The 20,720-nt window shown below is 41.5% G+C and overlaps 1 protein-coding gene across 2 annotated transcripts in view; it reads right to left on the bottom strand.

The window, feature by feature from the left end:
• The window catches only part of prkcq (protein kinase C, theta), a 34,522-nt gene extending 14,566 nt beyond the window's left edge, over window positions 1-19,956 (bottom strand). The window contains exons 1-3 of one of the 2 annotated variants that reach the window (XM_083935559.1): window positions 19,903-19,956; window positions 8,905-9,258; window positions 1,147-1,346 (exon numbers count right to left, since the gene is read on the bottom strand). In XM_083935559.1, the coding sequence (XP_083791685.1) occupies window positions 1,147-1,346; window positions 8,905-9,022 (318 nt within the window). In that variant the 5' untranslated portion in view covers window positions 9,023-9,258; window positions 19,903-19,956. Of the gene's footprint in view, window positions 1-1,146; window positions 1,347-8,904; window positions 9,259-9,529; window positions 9,566-19,902 lie in introns of those variants that run through there. The other variant, XM_083935560.1, reaches the window with a different exon arrangement.
• Window positions 19,957-20,720: the final 764 nt, after the last annotated feature.

The following is a 20,720-nucleotide window of genomic DNA, read 5'->3' as shown; positions in this document are numbered from 1 at the left end:
AAAATAACTTGAGGAATAACTGGGGATTTACCATGAGCAGTGAATGCTTCAATAACCTGGATATAATCAAGATCTAATTCAGGCTAAAGTAGGAACAGGGCTTCTCCTCTAAATTAGCATTTTTGGGGCATTTCTGCCCTTATTAGGGCGCACTCCCACTGTCCGTCCGCACCGTGCCCCGTGCTTTAGGGTCCTTGTCCCCCCCTCCAGGCCCGTTTGTACTCTCACTACCTGGGCCTCGGAGAATGCTTCTTGCTGCCTATACGTCATCACGCCGTAACACATCACACACATTGATGACGTCATCGCAATGCATCGCCTTGTTTCCAAATCTTTCCATAGACCTCGGAGTTTTTGTGCGTCTTGTCGACTGTTTTTGAATCTTTTCATCGACCAAATCTGCAGTAAACACTCCACCTCCGCGTCACACCAACGTGAACCTTTCACCGCCATTGTTGTTGTTGTTAAATGTCCGCGCATGGTCCCTCCTTCTTTTTTCTATGTCCCAACAGGCGCACATAAATTACCTCAGAAACACCGTAGGCCTCGTGCTCGTACACGTGCACTCAGGCTCTACAAAAGCCCACCTCTCTCAGACGGCCGTGGATGGCCCGCTGGCCGCAGCTATGCGCGGAGCGGTTGCACTCACACTGGTCAAACGCACTAGGCTTAAGCCGAAAAACCTGTTTGGCCCGGTGCGGAAGGACAGTGTGAGTGCGCCCTTAGATGATGTACAATGGAGAGGTGACAAGAAATTAGAGTTTAGACGAGGAACAGTGGTCCCTGGGTGGCTTTAACTGTGGACAGGCAAAATTACATACATCAAATAAACCATCGAGACAATGAATTTCGAAAAAAAGTACTCTATTGGCATCAGTATCACTTTAAGGGTAGAGGTATTGTATGTTTTAAAGTATACCCAGCCCGAATGACACATGCATTTACTGCTATTACAAGTTGAAATGTCTCCAGAGGGGAAAAAGCCTGATGGTTCTTTTTTGTTGATGACTCAAAATAAGGATTACCGCTACAAACATTTAGTCTTTTGACCCAAAACCGAGTCAGCCCATCTGGAGTGGCCCAACAGCTGGTCCAAGAGTACAAACACAAACACACACACACACACACACACCCCTCTGCGCTCACCCAGATCTCCAGCTTGCCGTTCTCCTTCTTGCATCGCGTTGCCAGCGAGTCCAGAGCCACCGTGGCCTCAGACTTCAGCTCCGCCGTCCGGTCCTTAACCATCACGTGCATGATGCGACCGCGGTGGACGTGGGCATCGAACGTGGTGCTCCACGGCGGGTACATGGTGGGCTTCTTCTGCTTGTGCACTTGGCCCTTTTCTAAAGAGAAAAGGAAAACTTTTTACTTTGACTTTTGGGCACGGACCGCGAGAACAGACCCTGGGACCGAACGCTGTAAGTCCCAACATTGTTTTGGTTGAAGTAGAACAAAAGATAAGAAGGACGTAAACCTAAGATGGCCTTGTGAAGGAGAATATGCAGGTGTCTCTATTATCTATGTGTTGATAAGGAGCACCCTCCAAACCTGTCCGTACAGTGAACAGTGATGAGTTAGTGCTTTAAAATCTGTGACGAACCCCAGAGCTCCATGATACACAGGGTCAAGAGTACGTAAGCTTCAAGACGAGGCTTGCACATATACATCACTGTATCAATCCACCACTGAAAATAGTCCCAAACAAACGCACAAGTCCTGCAGATTCAGGAAGTTTTGTCGAGAATTCATTACGTTTTAAAAGATTTCCTGCCAGTCACGAAAAGAGACGCCAGGAATTAAAAATGATGGATGTATCGCGTGTCACTCTCAGGGGATTAGATGCTCTTCTACAGTCCTAAGCTGTCATTTAAAGCTGAATCTGTGGCCTCTTCACATTTAAATATGGTAGTCTTACGCACAAGTGTCGTTGGATGACCTAACTTTACAGTCTTACTCTCCACTGTTGCCATGTGTAATACATTTATATTGTGTTGGTGTTGGATCTGTGAATATTTGACCGCCTGGCCAGCAGGTCTTTAGCATTATCGCCTCGCAGTGTCGAGAGATTTTCAGTTGCTTCACAGGGATATATATAAAAAAAACACTCTCATAATTGACATCTGCTGATTTTTTTTCCTCCGCATAACATCCCATATATATCCACTTGCATAACAGCCACATGCCGCCTCAACAATAAAGCCCGCTAAGCTTTTTACCCCCGAAGTGATCTGCAACCTTCTCCATCATCCGCTCATCGTCTGTCTGTCCGTCCGCCGGCTCCGCCAGCTGCCGTCTGTGCCGATTAAGGCCCCCAGAGAGGAAAAATATGTCCATTTCTGCACAGACACAGGCTACGACAGACTGTTTTTACGAAGCAAAGTTTCCTTGCAAAGAGAGAGAGAGAAGGAGAGAGAGAGGTGACATGTTTTGGTGTCAGTACTCCGTCAGTTCCTGTGTTATTCTGCGAAAACCAAACCAAGGTGGCATTTACACCTAAGTGTGCTCTCATGCCTCTGCTGCTCTGAAGGCGTTTCCTTTTTTATGCACTGTAGGTGTGCTATCAAAGCTATAATGAAGACTTTACATTACTACACCTCTCTGTCAAAGCATCTCAGACATAAACGCACCACAGCTGGAGTTCCTCCTGATTACTAAACAAAATACGAAAGAAGGTCTCCGCTGTGTTTGACCTCCGCATGCAGGTGCATCTCATTCGAATGCAAAAGTGGAAGTTCACCAAGAATGGTTTGACTACTGCGACGAGCCGTCGAACAAGTTTTTCCTTTAACACACAGAGGATATATCTCATGTTACCGGAACAGAAAAAGGAAACTGCCAAGAATCAGTTAGACAAGCAGTCACAGACGAGCCGTTATAAGTGCAGCTACGGGGACGCATTGATATCAAGACTGCGATGATTGTCAACAAATCCAATGAAAAGACCAAAACCAAGAAAGACTGTATCTACTATAGTTATATTGAGTGATAAATCTTCTTCCTCTGTACCGTAGAGTTCCACTGTTGTTCAAAAACTATTTAAAAAACACATCGATGAGCCGTGCTAGCGGTTTACATAAACGTATTTTAATGCACATTTTGAAGATTCGATAAAACTTTCCAGATGCGCAAAGAAACGCTTTTTTTGGCTTTTTCAAAATGGGTTCAATGGGATATTGAAACACCTTTGCAGAATAAATTCTTACGTAACAAACATTCAACTCACACGACCGATCAGCTGTTTCTGCTCTCGGCGTCTTCGCGGATATTCCTAAAACACCCAGGAAACATTTGCAGATACTTGCTGACACGAAAGAACAATTAAAACTCACTAATTCCTGTATAACTCTGCGTTTTTCTACCGTAGATGTGAAGAGATGAGCGAGGCAAAATAATGTTTTATCATTGGACTACATATGCTGTGTTTAGTAGCAGATGACAGCCATGTGTAGCCTTTAGCGCCACCTTCTGGTAAAGCTATGCAGCTTAGTGTATTCGCTTCAAGCCAGTTGATGGAAACGCACCAAGTTGCACTGCGTGGCTCAGTCCTACATACACCGTCCTGCTGCCACAAACACTCACACGAGAACCAAATGTGGATTCATCCGCCAGTAAAAATAGTCCCCAACAGACTGTTTACTCCTGTATGAGTAATGTTACCTAAAAACTACAGTGACCTGCTGTGTATATATAAGTCTTCTGTACTTATATCGCGTCTTTCTAGTCTTCTGACCACTCAAGGCCCCTTTACTCTACTTGTTACACTCGCCCATTCACCGATGGCAGAAGAAATTAAATAGATGTAATCATTCAAACCACATTCACACAGCAATTTAGGGTGCAGTGTCTTGCCCAAGGGCACTTCGACACGCAGATTGGAGGAGCCGTCAGAAAGTATTGAGAGACAGACTAACACATTGGTTTTTGGTTAGGGTTTGGAGACGTTAACAACAAAAATAAATAACATTACCAGCCTTATTCTTTAAGAAAAGAGTTAATGAACAAGCTTTTGGTACTTTAGTGTGGCTGCATTTTGAAAACAAACGTGCTGTGATGTTAACTTGATATCTACAGTAAATCTAGTAATGGCATTTTATATTTGTAGCACTTTATAGACAATTAATTGATTAAAACAGACTTATATTAATTATATTCCTTGTAATGGAATAGATGGACAGAGACACGAGATGAGATGGTGCTTTTGGCCCAATCGTGACTCTTATTATATTATATTATATAATATTATATTTGAAAACAACCTGGCAGGGCCGTTAATGCTGCAGATCTATGTACAACTCACTGTATCTTTAGCTGAGCTGAAAACGGACTAAGCGCACCTCAACACTCAACTTTGTAGAGCACTTCAGAGAAAAAGATGCTTTTTGAAGCTCTCCATCTTTCTATTTGAAGAGGAAATCAGTCACGGTGAGCCAGAGTGCCTGATGGGAGCTATGCCTGGACGTTTCTCATCATCAGCTCCTAATTTCACAAACCCAGCACGGTGCCAGTGAGCGAACGAGTCCGCCAAAAACCAAAACAGTCAAACAGTGTTGGAATGTAACAGACTGTAATAAAGATGGCCGTATCTTCCAGGTCTGAAAAGTGAAGTCATTGGTGAAGTGCCTTAAAGTGAAATTCTCTCTAATGTCCAGCAGGGGGCGACTCCACCGGCTCTAAAAAGAAGTGTGATTGTATAGAAGTCAATGAGAAAATGGGCCTGATTCTCTCTTGATATATTACCTCAGTAAACATTTTTTAAACGAGTTTAAGTCTCAATCTCTAGTTTAAAGTCTTCTTCAATAAAGCATCATGTTCATTTAGTAAATTAGGGTCCCATTTAGAGTCAAACAGACCATAAAGCAGGGGATGCTTTGGGGGCGGGGCTACCTTCTGATTGACAGGTCACCATGCTAGTGCTTGCGTTAACAACACCCAGAAACAAGTTCACAGCTATTTTAATGTACACAGTGCCGTGGATATGTGTGTTAAAGTCTCAGTACTTTGACCCTCTCACAGTGTGTTTTCCCTCCATCAGACGTTAGCTAGCATACTGTTAGCTAGCTAGCATTAGCTGGTAATTTAAGGGTTTTCAAACGGCTCGGAGCAGCAAACGCCAGTGACTGGTGCGCTCAGCTCACCCGCCAGCAATAGTCCACCGTATGAGCCGTGGTTGAAACACCAGCAGTCTCCCTCTTTCGCTTGCAGCTTTAAGCAGCGTAATTTAAACGACGGCTGCTCACGGCCTGATGCTGCTTATCGCCCTCCCCCAGCTCCGCCCTTTCGTCCAAATATGGTCACGGACAAAATGCCAAACTCGAGGCTTCAAAACGGCAATCCACAAACAAATGAGTGACGTCACGATAGCTACTGTACAATCAAACTTAGTGGAGCCAATGGAGTCGCCCCCTGCTGGACATGAGAAAGAATGCACTGAAAATCTAGTGTTGTTTTTAATGTTTCACTTAAATATTGTTCATGTTTAAAAGTAGATATCATGCCAGCTTCAATGTAAACATGTTATATATGCTGTATTAATATATGATAGTATTGTCTCCTATAAGTCTTCAGTGGTTTCCTTGCTCAAGTCAGCGTCTTAGAGGCGGGAACACAGACTTTGTTCCAAGGTAAAGTGAAACGAAACTAAAAGACACCCCCCAGTGAGTCAGTCTAGCGTCAACGAGCGCGGCCTCTTCTCTGTGCAGCCTCGCGTAGGACCAGTCTTGTGGTTTCTCAGAGGAAAAGAAACATCAGGGCCCTCCTCTTTCCTCTCAGTGACGCTCTGTTTTTAGCTCTATCCTGCACTCATATTCACCAGCGGTTAAAGATAGCCAGATGCAGAACAAAGATATCTGCTCTGCGTCTGCTATCACGCTGAGAAGTTTCCCAAAGTCGTGACGTTAAACATGAATCAACTGCAATGAAGTCCCTTCAAGAAAGAAGGGTTTATAGTTTTAAACGTACAGACCTGTTCACATTTACAGTGCTATCTTTTTCTGTTATTAAGTTATTGAAAAACTATAGGGAGCCTGTAATGCATGGGTGTCAGACTGATCCAGTAAAGGGCCGTGTGGCTGCAGGTTTTCAGTCCAACCAATCAAAAACACACCTGGCTTGAGTCCTGCAATCACCTGAACTGTCTTCACACAGTTGATTCGTTGGATCAGGTGTGTTGTTGATTGGTTGGAATGAAAACCTGCAGCCACGCGGCCCTTTACTGGATCACTTTGACACCCATGCTGCAATGCATACACAGTAGGATCTCAGATATATAGAGTTACGGTATATATACAGTATATATGCTTAGCCTTAGTCATCTTATAAGCTACAGTGGCTACAACGTGAAAGCCAAACCCCGACTGAAAGTGAAAATAACTCTCTCCCCAAAAAAGATAAAGGTAATCTATGTGCCTCCCATTATAACTTTACGGTTGCTACATTTTACACTGCAATCCGTCTACAAATAAAGACGCTACTTCTGCATTTCTATATTTAATCCTAACACCCGCTGTCGTCGCATTACTGAACATAAAATGCATCACTTCCTGAGTGGAGGAGCGAGGAATTCATATGTGAACATATGGTGCCTACAGACGCACATGGTAAAGCTTTCATGAGCGGGGATTAATGTTGATTTCACTATTTTGTGTTATGTAAGGCAGTACAAAATATATGTATATGTATTTACATCCGTCCATTTTAACGCACAGAAGTAATGAATATTATAAATGACCTTTATTTTTTTCCTCTGGATGGAAAAGTTAGGGCTGCAGCCGACAATTATCTTCATTACCAGTTATTTTCCTCAATAACTGATTCATGTTTTGGTTGATAAAGGGTCACAAAATAACTAAAAACTATTTCTCAGGACCTAAAGTGACGTTTCCACAACACTTCATCAAATCATCACCTTTTCAAAAGATGAAACTAAACTGAACGTTTGACTCGATCATCAAAATAACAAGTTTTCTGTTGATCCACTGATTCATCAATGAAGCGTTTTAGCTCTACTGTCTGATTTTGATGATATTACTGTAACGTAATCATGTTTATCCAGACAGTTGTGTCAAAACGCTCCATTAGATCCATTTTTGTTTAAAGTCTTCCCATAGACTACCACAGTGCTACTGTTTTGATAATACAATGGGGGGGGGGGGGGGGGAACGTGTCTTTGTTGCATCGCAATCCTCTTTTGAAAGATTATGTCTCGATGCTCTAAACTGTCATATACATTGCATTTGACACACACGCACTCTCACACACACACTTGCATACTCTACAAAGGGACCACAATGGAAATAAGCCCTTGGGCTTTTTTGTGTTGTCCTTTTTATCCTGATGCACTTTTGTATTCCTACCCTTGGGCATATGAAAATAAAGAATTTCAATCAATCATATGTCTCAATGCAGAAAAGTCAATAATCGCCAAATTAAAACCCATTTCTCAAAATTAGGATTGGCTGTATTCTGTAAGACGACATGGCGGAAACAACTGGATGGACGAAATGTAAGGGGTGTAAACATGTGCATCGCGTTTGCGTTCTAAGTTAAGTTACGTATTCAATTATTAGCACATCATAATGAGTGGACGACGATGACTAGACCACAACTGATTCTTCTAAGGTCAACAAGTGCTGAGGTATCGGTCTGACTCTGTTCCCATCACGAGTGGTTCTTGAACAATTAGATGATGAATCGATTCTTTAACAGACACAAATTCTAATGCAAACATTTCTGATTATCGATTAATAATAATATTTTAAATTTGAAATCAGTTGTCAAGCAAAAACACAGGATATTCTCTGGTTATCGCTTCTCAAACGCGAGGATTTGCTGCTTTCTTTCTGTTGAACATCTTTTGGGTTTTGGAGAACTGAAGACGACACCTTTGGCTCTGGAAACAGTGATGGGCATTTCTTTTCAGACTAAGTCACAAAAACCACTGATATGACCCAACTTTTCTTGTTTACGTTAAGAGATGGGACCGGTTTGATCCGATATTGGTATCAGATACTTTGGGCGGCAGCAGCTCAGTCCATAGGTGACTCGGCTGGGAACCTGAGGGTCTCCGGTTTGGGTCCCTGTGTGGACCATGAATGGAGCGTGGACTGGTGGCTGGAGAGGTGCCAGTTCATCTCCTGGGCACTGTCAAAGTGCTGTTGAGCAAGGCACGGAACCCCCAACTGCTCAGGGCGCTGATCCACTGGCAGCCCCCTCGCTCTGACATCTCTCCATTAATTGCATGTATAGGTCCTGTTTGTGCGTGTGTGTGTATTTCAGGCCTGTGTGTGTGTGTAACATGAATAATAACAGAGTGAAAAAATTGAATTTCCCTTGAGGGATAAACAAAAGTAAATTCTTCTTCTTTCTTACGTAATCTACTCATCAGATGTCAGGACTTTGTGGCAGATCCGTAAATTAATACAGTGTTATTGGTGGAGAACATCCCGCCGACCTCGTTGGGACGACTGCAAAGAAGCTAATGTTTGTTAGCTACACTAGCGCCTTTAGCAGGGTTTAGTGAGTCTGACTCAAGTGCCCAAAACTTGAAAAAAAAGCAAATTCGGCCTGCCGTTTATTGTCTCACCATCTGTCTCTTTAAACTAACACTCTAAATAAAGATTCATTCAAACGGCGGGATACACCCTGGACAGGACGCCAGTCTATCACAGGGCACATAGAGACGAACAGAGACAGACATCAATGAACCGAACACCTGCACGTCTTTGGACTGTGGAAGGAAACTGGAGAACCCGGAGAAAACCCACGCAGACACGGGGAGAACATGCAAACTCCACACAGAAGGGACCTGAATCCTTCTCGCTGTGAGGCGACAGTGCTAACCACTACACCACCGTGTAATATATTATATATTCACACACACATGAAACCCCAACAGTCACTTACCTGTGTCGATGGCCTCCTTCATGTAAACAGCACAGTACGGGTTCAGCACCTCTTCATGGTAGGCCAGACCGGGATCGATCTCAAAGTTGGAGAACCCAATCCGCAGGAAAGGAGACATGGCTGCAGCTTCTTACTCTCTGACCTCCAAATATCCAAACAACCTCCAGGAAGAGAGCAGATTTCTCTGACTTTTGTGAAACCGCTTCGGTGCGGTTGTCGGCCACCTTTCCTCCACCATCCGCAGCACACGCCGACTGCCCCTTTACCTCCAGAGGAACGATAAGTCTGAGGGAGGGGGAGTCAGAGGAAGAGCAGGAGGTTTGGCTGTTTTCCGCCCTCAGTGCTTCAAACAACCTGCGAGAGGAAGAGACACAGAACGAGAGATGTATTTCATCACCCCGTGACGCCGTTAACCACAAGGCTCTGAGCGAGTTTCCCTGCAGAAACTTTGTCTGCTCCAGCTGGCTGTCAAAAGGTTTTAAACTAAATCTGCAACAAACACAACTAATAAAAAGTGTCTGATCTGTGGAGGCAGGAAATGTGGAGGCACACCTAAAAAGCCCAAACCCAAATAACAAACCAGCCCTTTGAACCTGGATTCAGTTAAAATACACACACCCCATACCTTGGACACTTGTAAACACCAGCTGTCACACGTGGCAAACCCTTTTGAGCACCTCGTAAAAATAAAATGACGTCTAAAAAAATCTCTATGTATGATCAACCACAAATGTAACTACAGTAAGTACTTGTGTCGTCTCTACTGCCGCAGTTTTAATGGCAAAGTCTTCGACTCTGTGACGGTCGATGTGATATTTGAGGCCTGGTGTGTGTGCGTGTGTGTGTGTGTGTGTGTGTGTGTCAGAGAGGAGGCTGACTATTAATAGAGCTGAAATACTAAACGCAGATCAGGAGTATTTGACCGCATGCGCCTGAGTCTGCAATACTTGTTGTCGTGATCATGTGGAAGAAACATTTCAGGTCAGGAAATCCTGAACGGGCTAATTAACGACACGATCGGGTTCAATCTGCAGCGCGTACGTTTAATAAAGCTTCTCAAAGACTATCGTTCAGGATGAATAGGTTAAAGAATCAATGTAAAATAGTTCCTTTCAACACAAAGATAGAAAAGCCAGACTATTAAATCAGGAGGGTTAATTTAGTAGCACATGCGATTTACCACTTAATTTATGAATGGCAGAGAAGTGATAGGAATTATAGAGTATATGCTTCCTCCTACTCCTCTTTGGAAATTCATTCATTCATTCATCCATCTATCTTCAACCTCTTGTCCCTGTCGGGGTTGCGGGGGGCTGGAGCCGATCCCAGCTGACATCGGGCGTGAGGCGGGGTCCACCCTGGACAGGACGCCAGTCTATCGCAGGACACATAGAGACGAACAGAGACAGACAACCATTCACACCTACGGGTGATTTAGAGTCATCAATGAACCGAACACCTGCACGTCTTTGGACTGTGGGAGGAAACCGGAGAACCCGGAGAAAACCCACGCAGACACGGGGACAACATGCAAACTCCACACAGAAGGGCCTTTACGTCATCACGCCGTAACACGTCACACGCATTGATGACGTCATGGCGATGCGTGGCTTTGTTTCCAAATCTTTCCGTAGACCTCAGAGTTTTTGTGCGTCTTGTCGACTGTTTTTGAATCTTTTCATCGACCAAATCTGCAGTAAACACTCCACCTCCGCATCACACCAACCTGAACCTTTCACCGCCATTGTTTTAAATGTCTGCGCATGGTCCCTCCTTCTTTTTTCTACGTCCCAACAGGCGCACAGGAAATGACCTCAGAACCGCCGTAGGCCTCGTGCTTGTGCTCGTACACGTGCGCACGCTCGTGCTCGTACATGTGCAAACGTGCTTTACAAAAGCCCACCTCTCTCAGACGGGCCATGGCCGGCAAGCGTGCCACAAATAGCCACGGTACGGTTGCACTCACACTGGTCAAAGGAACTAGACTTTACCCGTGAAACCTGTGTGGGCACGGTACGGATGGACAGTGTGAGTGCGCCCTAAGAGTCACTATTTGTGCTTTTACACTCAAGTTGCGTCATAGTTTTGTACTGTACTGCAATAAATATGAATCCTACAAGGTTACACTACCTACTAGCCGGCGGCACTGGATATCATTTTCACTTGTACCTGTTGTTGTTTTCTTATACTTTCTGTATTTATTTAGATAAGAGTTTATTGATTATTCTATACTCTATTTATTTTATACCTCACTTGTGTTTTTGTGAGCTGCTGGAAACTCAATTTCCTTTCGGGAGCTCATCCCAAAGGGATCAATAAAGAGAAGTCTAAGTCGAGGTTGTTGCTTTTCATAAAAACATTAAATACAACAACTAGCATTGCGTTTAAAATGACTAAAAAATGTAGTAATTCATATTTGAATAGCTTGTTGGGACCTTTTTCCTGTCCCGTCCCAGTCACCTGATGAATAGGGGAATTAACTCATATTCTGCGGGAATCCCGAGCAAATATCATCCTCTACTACTCACTAATGTTGACCGCATGTTTGTTTTTTTGGCAGGTACAAAAGAAACGTATCCCTGTATTATTGGTTGGGAGCTTGTGATGGGCATTTTGTGCAATCTTTCCTGAACAAAGCCCAGGTTTACGTCCTGAAACTGTAAAAAAACAGGTTCACTGTCACAGAAGACAAAAAGAAAGGTTGAATTCTTACTTTGAAAAATGACTTAAGTGATTCAGCGATGGAAAAGTTGCTGATTCATTCCCACAAATGCATTAATCGACTAAATGTTGCAGCTCTAGTGATTAGAAATACTATAAGGCTGCAGAGATCTATGGGATGGCATCATAGGAACAGTACTGACAACCAAAACAACATTTATACCAAACATTTGTCTTTTTGTTTCAGTTTCCAGTCGTGAGAGTCTCTTTCATGTCTGTTGTGTGTTGCACCATATTCAAAAAACAAGAGGTTAAGTTAATGTAGTATTTTTTTCTGAAGTAATGACCCACATACATGAAACCAAATCATTAAGAGGAAGCGTGCGGTGTGAAACTGACGCACAGTTTTTAAAAAACTGTGTTTAGAGAGATTGTTTAAACACCATCATGTCCCATTTAATGAAACTACTTTAATTAGAAGCTGTTCATATCAACTACACACACACACACACACACACACACACACACACACACACACACACACACACACACACACACACACACACACACAAATGTGCAAGGCTGCAGCCTCTCAACTAATGACTTAACTTTGTTTGCATTGTCATTTTTTTCACCATTAAATTTAACTTAAATATCTTTATCTAGAGATAATGCACCTATAGTCATAGACTGATATTGAAATGCACGCATGCACGCACACACGCACACACGCACGCACGCACGCGCACACACACAAACAAATGTGCAAGGCTGCAGCCTCTCAACTAATGACTTAAATTTGTTTGCATTGTCATTTTTTCCCCCATTAAATAGAGATAATGCACCTATAGTCATAGGAATATATTTAAATTGAATGCCCTCTCGCTCACACACACACACACACACACACAAATGTGCAGAGCTGCAGCCTCTCCTTGTATAGCGCTGCGTTCATGCACAGGGGGAGTAAAAACTTCCGGTGCCTGAGTTTTACGACGATGTAACCACACTTCCTGTCTCTTGGGGTGTTTTTTTTTTTTAATTTCTCATTTTGAAGCTTTTGCAGGTGGGGCTGATACTGATACTGGATTTTTGGCTACTCAAAATGTTGAGGTGGGCAGAGAACAGCGAAAACAAAATATATACTTGATGAAAACGAGTCACGGTAGCATCAGCCCTCCTTGATTATCCTAATGTATTTAAAGGGTCATGATTTAAAGTCACAATATGCGTTTTTTGACAGTAATTGAAGAGTTTTTGTGTGTTTTTCCTTATAGTACAATATTGTAGAAATACAGAACTGCATCATCTGCATACAGGTGGAAATTCCAGTTTAAGGAGGATGTAATATTGTTAATAACTCATTTTCACTGATGCTTACTCTTAAAAAGACCTGTCATTTAAATTTGCTGGTGGTTTATGGTGGTCGCAGATTCTACGTTCAAGAATTAGACCCTGATATGAGTCATGTGACGTTTCTTTCTGGAACAAATTATTAGCTAGGACTGAGGTTGAGACGAGATTAGATACAGTAAACTTAGCTTTTGACCCTAAACCTTCATATGCTGTCATGGCTGGCTCATGTGAAAAACAATAGCTTATCAGTGTAATTGGGACGCTAGTTACACTTAGTTAATGTACATTTGATGTCATAGAACTCTATGTAATGCTTGTATTTATATATGGAGTAGACACAGTTTACTTTAACTCAGGCATCTCCAATCCTGCTCCTGGAGGGCCGCTGCACTGCATGTTCTAGCTTTCTCCCTGCACCAACACACCTGAGTCTAATGATTATCATATCAGTGACAAGCTTCAGCTGCACAATAGCCTTAGCAGAGCATTAGGGCGCGCTCACACTATCCTCCCGGACCGAGACCCGGACTTTAGGGTACTTGTCCCCCCTCCCTCTCCCCCCCGCGCCCCAGCCCCGTTTGTACTCACACTACCAGGGCCTCGGCCAATGCTTCTTGCTGTCCACACGCCTTCAAGCCGTAACACGTCACACGCATTGATCGCCTGTGTGGCTTTGTTTACAAATCTTTCCATAGACCTCGGAGTTTTTGTGCGTCTTGTCGACTGTTTTTGAATCTTTTCATCGACCAAATCTGCAGTAAACACTCCACCTCCGCATCACACCAACGTGAACCTTTCCCCACCATTGTTGTTGTTGTTAAATGTCCGCGCATGGTCCGTCCTTCTATTAACATGTCAGAACAGGCGAACATAACGCTACTGCCGTAGGGCTCGTGCGCGTGCACGCGCGCACACTCTTGCTCGTACATGTGCAAACGGCTCCGCTAAAGCCCACCTCTTTCAAGCGGGCCGTGGCGCCCCGCTGGCCCCAGTTGAGCGCGGAGCGGGTGCGCTCACACTACTTAAAGGTACTAGACTTTAGCTGAAAAACCGGTTTTGGCCGCGGCCAAAAGGATAGTGTGATCACGCTCTTAGTCTCAGGTGTGTTGGTGCAGGGAGAAACCTAAAACATGCAGGGCAGCGGCCCTCCAGGAGCAGGATTGGAGATGCATGCTTTAACTGATCGTGAAACTCGCATCTGACGTTACATGTTCATGCAGTTTGATGCACTACACAAAAGACAGTGACGTCAGATACTGTTTGGAGCTTTTGAGCTGATGTGATGTAAAGTATGAAGCCTGTGGTGACGTCCCTAATGAGATTACAACCATCTATGCGCTCTTTCTTCCCCGTGAAGTAACTGTGCTCCCCGCGTAAGAGGATTTAGACGGTGCCAACACAGAGGTCATTGTTAAACCAAGCTTTGTGCTGTAAAAGCAAAACAGCAGCTCAAACACTGTAATGCTGCTGCTGATGAAGTCTAATGTGAGTTTCCACACAAAGGGACAGAAACAGTCGTGTGTTGATTCATTCCTGATCTTTTTCAGACAGAATAAACCGACTTTGATGACATTGCGTTTTCTCTGAACACACGCTTTCATGTCTGCAGCCGTCAGTCAGGGTGCCATGGATTCACTTTGCTGTCTGCAGCCACCCGTGGGTGCTCGAATGCCACCCTCCGTCTCCACCTCCATCCTCAAACAGGTGGAGACACAGAGAAGGTCAAGTACCAGCGAGACCTTTTCACAAAGCTTTCATGAGCGAGGGCGATGTCACATGAGCCCCCTGTCTGACCCCTCTGGACCAGGCACCATCAAAGTGTCACTGTGTGTGTGTGTGTTTGTGTGTGTGCACCAAAGCCGTTTGAAGTAGCCAGGAGAGGAAGAGGGGGAGGTTAAGGGAGGCGTTTGTTGTTATTGACAGGTCTTTGACTCTAGCTGCCTCTTTGACAGAAGCCCAGATGCTCAAAGTGTCCCTGAAGTGGTCACTCAGTCACATTTAGAACAAAGTGAACACAAAGGATGTAACCCGGCAACAGCCTCCATCAACGAATGACGTCATCTAGTTAACACTGCACCGAAAAAGCACTAATTTGGGGCAGTTTTTACAACGTGAAGAGGGAATTTAATGCATTTCCTCCCTCAAAATATGCAAATGTGTTAGTTTCTGTAACTGTATTTTGGAAACAGGCTGCTTAATTTGTATTTCGCAACATTTGAGCGGGAAATATTATTTTGTGCACGGACAATTTTACACACAAAACATATGATCAGGTTATAAGACGTAATGCCTTATTATAGACTAAACGTGCACTGATTTTTTAAACTAACTACACTAATTTGATAACTCCCACCGTAAAGGGTGTGTTAGACCGGTGAAACAGTGTCACACTCAGACTCGGACATCCGATTACTGTCTTCCACTCGTTTATGCGTAAGTTTCCTTTACACACGTGCTAAGCTAACTAGCACTCGAACAGTAACCGTGCCGTTCGCCAGTTAATCAACTGAAATGACACAAAATAAACCAAAACACGATATTAATGACACGGACATGGTTCGCTTCCCGACTGGGGCCTTTCTGTGTGGAGTTTGCATGTTGTCCCCGTGTCTGCGTGGGTTTTCTCCGGGTTCTCCGGTTTCCTCCCACAGTCCAAAGACGTGCAGGTGTTCGGTTCATTGATGACTCTAAATCACCCGTAGGTGTGAATGGTTGTTTGTCTCTGTTCGTCTCTATGTGTCCTGTGATAGACTGGCGTCCTGTCCAGGGTGGACCCCGCCTCACGCCCGATGTCAGCTGGGATCGGCTCCAGCCCCCCGCGACCCCGACAGGGACAAGCGGTTGAAGATGAATGAATGAATGTATAATCCGCATACACGAACATGCTTATAATATTCAACATTAGGTGGAATCACATTACATCTCTTAACTCACCAGCTCAGCTTCACCGGCCAAAACGCCGTGAGTACAGGAAAAAATAGGGTCCGCCCCACATGACCTGAGGAGGGGGTTCGCTACCACAAGAGGTCGCTATGACGTTACAACAAATGTGGGATAACTCCACAGTACCAGGATTAAGTTCTCTGTCAAACAGCTACATTAGTGGATTTACTTGTAACTCGTTGTGTACTTTTATATCATTCTGGTGTATTTTATTTGAGTATTTCCATTTAGATTATGCTTCTTTGTTACTAATTACATGTTCACTCTGCTACATTTACAGTATTTGACAGATATTAGTTACTAGTTACTTTGCAGAGTCACATTTCACACACAAATATCTAACCAGGTTATAAAACTGCAGGTTATTAATGCATCCTTCGTTAATTAATTCTCTAATACTGAACCAATTTACGGCACATTTTACAATGAAAAGAGGTAATTTCATATAAAATTAAATGTGGTAACTTCATTTTTTCCTTATAAATGTAAATATGTTTAAATCTTATCGGTTTAAAATTATGTTTTCGGCAGTTCTTATATAATAATATTTAATAATAATAATAATAATAGGTAAAGACACGCAGACACGCAAAAAAAGTATCATCATTTATGAGATATAACATGTTATTAATAGACTAAATACCAAAAAGTTGTTTTTCATACAATTTTGCAGTACTTTATTTGAGTTTTTCCAATCCTAATATACTTTTACTTAAATCAAACACTAACTAAATGTGACAGAGTGCAACAGACATTGTGGTTAAACGTAGGTTTATACAATATACAACAATACGCAGCGTGCAGTTTAGCAGCATGTTAAATAAAATAAGTACAAACTAAAGAAGTGATGAGGAGCGATAAGTGATAACAGTGTTAAAGTGTAGAAGCATTTCTGACTGAACTAAGTTACAGTAAAGCACAGTAAAGTGTAGCAGCTGTAAGTTACAGTACCACTAAATGAAGTGATGCAGTAATGATACAAAGGGAAATTTGCTCAGGTAAGGAACAGTGGAGACACTGTGTCCTGAGCAAATGTCACTTTGTCACTTTATATCATCACTGCATCACTTTATATCATCACTGCATCACTTTATATCATCACTGCATCACTTTATATCATCACTGCATCACTTTATATCATCACTGTATCACTTTATATCATCACTGCATCACTTTATATCATCACTGCATCACTTTATATCATCACTGCATCACTTTATATCATCACTGCATCACTTTATATCATCACTGCATCACTTTATATCATCACTGCATCACTTTATATCACTTTATATCATCACTGCATCACTTTAGATCATCACTGCATCACTTTATATCACTTTATATCATCACTGCATCACTTTATATCATCACTAGATCACTTTATATCATCACTATATCACTTTATATCATCACTGCATCACTTTAGATCATCACTGCATCACTTTATATCACTTTATATCATCACTGCATCACTTTAGATCATCACTGCATCACTTTATATCACTTTATATCATCACTGCATCACTTTATATCATCACTTTATATCACTTTAGATCATCACTGCATCACTTTATATCATCACTGCATCACTTTAGATCATCACTGCATCACTTTATATCACTTTATATCATCACTGCATCACTTTAGATCATCACTGCATCACTTTAGATCATCACTGCATCACTTTATATCACTTTATATCATCACTGCATCACTTTAGATCATCACTGCATCACTTTATATCACTTTATATCATCACTGCATCACTTTATATCACTTTATATCATCACTGCATCACTTTATATCATCACTTTATATCACTTTATATCATCACTGCATCACTTTAGATCATCACTGCATCACTTTATATCACTTTATATCATCACTGCATCACTTTATATCACTTTATATCATCACTGCATCACTTTATATCATCACTTTATATCACTTTATATCATCACTGCATCACTTTAGATCATCACTGCATCACTTTAGATCATCACTGCATCACTTTATATCACTTTATATCATCACTGCATCACTTTAGATCATCACTGCATCACTTTATATCACTTTATATCATCACTGCATCACTTTAGATCATCACTGCATCACTTTATATCACTTTATATCATCACTGCATCACTTTATATCACTTTAGATCATCACTGCATCACTTTATCACTTTATATCATCACTGCATCACTTTATATCACTTTATATCATCACTGCATCACTTTATATCACTTTATATCATCACTTCATCACTTTATATCACTTTATATCATCACTGCATCACTTTAGATCATCACTGCATCACTTTATATCATCACTGCATCACTTTAGATCACTTTAGATCATCACTTCATCACTTTATATCATCACTGCATCACTTTATATCACTTTATATCATCACTGCATCACTTTAGATCATCACTGCATCACTTTATATCACTTTATATCATCACTGCATCACTTTATATCACTTTAGATCATCACTGCATCACTTTATATCACTTTATATCATCACTGCATCACTTTATATCACTTTATATCATCACTGCATCACTTTATATCACTTTAGATCATCACTGCATCACTTTAGATCATCACTGCATCACTTAAGATCATCACTGCATCACTTTATATCACTTTATATCATCACTGCATCACTTTATATCACTTTAGATCATCACTGCATCACTTTAGATCATCACTGCATCACTTTAGATCATCACTGCATCACTTTAGATCATCACTGCATCACTTTAGATCATCACTGCATCACTTTATATCATCACTGCATCACTTTATATCATCACTGCATCACTTTAGATCACTTTAGATCACTTTAGATCATCACTGCATCACTTTAGATCATCACTGCATCACTTTATATCATCACTGCATCACTTTAGATCACTTTATATCATCACTGCATCACTTTATATCATCACTGCATCACTTTATATCATCACTGCATCACTTTATATCATCACTGCATCACTTTAGATCACTTTATATCATCACTGCATCACTTTATATCATCACTGCATCACTTTATATCATCACTGCATCACTTTATATCATCACTGCATCACTTTATATCATCACTGCATCACTTTATATCATCACTGCATCACTTTATATCATCACTGCATCACTTTATATCATCACTGCATCACTTTATATCATCACTGCATCACTTTATATCATCACTGCATCACTTTATATCACTTTATATCATCACTGCATCACTTTATATCATCACTGCATCACTTTATATCACTTTATATCATCACTGCATCACTTTATATCACTTTAGATCATCACTGCATCACTTTAGATCATCACTTTGTCACTTTATATCATCACTGCATCACTTTATATCACTTTATATCATCACTGCATCACTTTATATCACTTTATATCATCACTGCATCACTTTATATCATCACTGCATCACTTTAGATCATCACTGCATCACTTTATATCATCACTGCATCACTTCATATCATCACTGCATCACTGTATTCAGTTGTACTGTAACTTAGTTCAGTCAGAAATGCTGCTACACTTTAACACTGTTATCACTTATCGCTCCTTCTCACTTATTTAGTTTGTACTTATTTTATTTAGCATGCTGCTAAACTGCACGCTGCGTATTGTTGTATATTGTATAAACCTGCGTTTAACCACAATGTCTGTTGCACTCTGTCACATTTAGTTATTGTTTGTTGCTTTATTTTGATCTGATTGATGTTTTTATGCTTATTGTTACTCTGACCTTTTCCCATCTTTGTACTGAAACTGTTGCACAATCATTTCCCTCGGGATAAATAAATAAAGCTTCTTGAATCTTACTGGCACTAAAATAGCGACCACTTACCCAAATGTCAAAGACACATGCAGCCAAAATGATGTGTTTAGGCTCTCACTGCAGCGTGAAAAGGTATTAAAAGCATGCTATTTTATACAAAACCCACAAAAAGCACGAGTTAAAACTGTGAAAGCGTTAAAAACAGTGGCACCAACCTTTAACAGACGGGTGAAGTTCAGTGTTGCTGCTCTCCATCCGCACACTCACACTCACACAGACCAGAGGGAGCACAGACGCTGCATTTAACCCTGCTGTCATGAGGCGTTTAAAGACTGTAGGAATATTATACACTCTGTGTCAAGCCTGCTCCATTTATCAAACATGGGGTTGGATTAAATGTGTGAATAACAGAGGAGGAGGGAGTTTTGGGTTTGAGCCAGAGAGGACGCATTTAAGGAGGCCGAGAGAATCTAAATAGTGTAAGTTATTAAATAAAGTCAGCCACACATTTCATCTTCAAATGTATTTATGTCCCTGTTGTACAGCAAGTAAAAAACAGTAAAACATCACAAGTAAACATATTCAGACTTTATATATATATATATATATATATATATACATCTATAACAATAGGGGGAGAATACAGTGTGGCGAAGCAACAATAGACATGTGTGTAGTTGCAGCTAATTGCAATAAAGGTTCAACTCACTAAATACAATAAACAGTCGAGTGTTCAAAGAGTCGATAAACAAAGTCATTAAGAGTTAAACATCAACTGAAAAGGCAGAGGCAGAAACAAAATGCACCTATTATCAATTTAAGATGGCCTCCAGAAATAAAAACTAATAATAAAATAAAAAAATTCACAGTTTTAACACTAAAAAAAAGCTTTTTAAAACATTATTTTGAAAACCAAAGCGAGTTACACGTTCGTAAATCTGTGTTAGTATTGTTCCATTAATGAACCACTGCAGTTTATATATATATATATCACTTTTTTTCTTGTTTTTATGCAGCAGTATATTTGTCAATA

Source organism: Echiichthys vipera, assembly GCF_963691815.1.
Source record: "Echiichthys vipera genome assembly, chromosome: 20".
Lineage (NCBI taxonomy): Eukaryota > Metazoa > Chordata > Actinopteri > Perciformes > Trachinidae > Echiichthys > Echiichthys vipera.
Note: the sequence above shows the minus strand (reverse complement) of the source record. Positions and strands in the feature narration are given on the sequence as shown.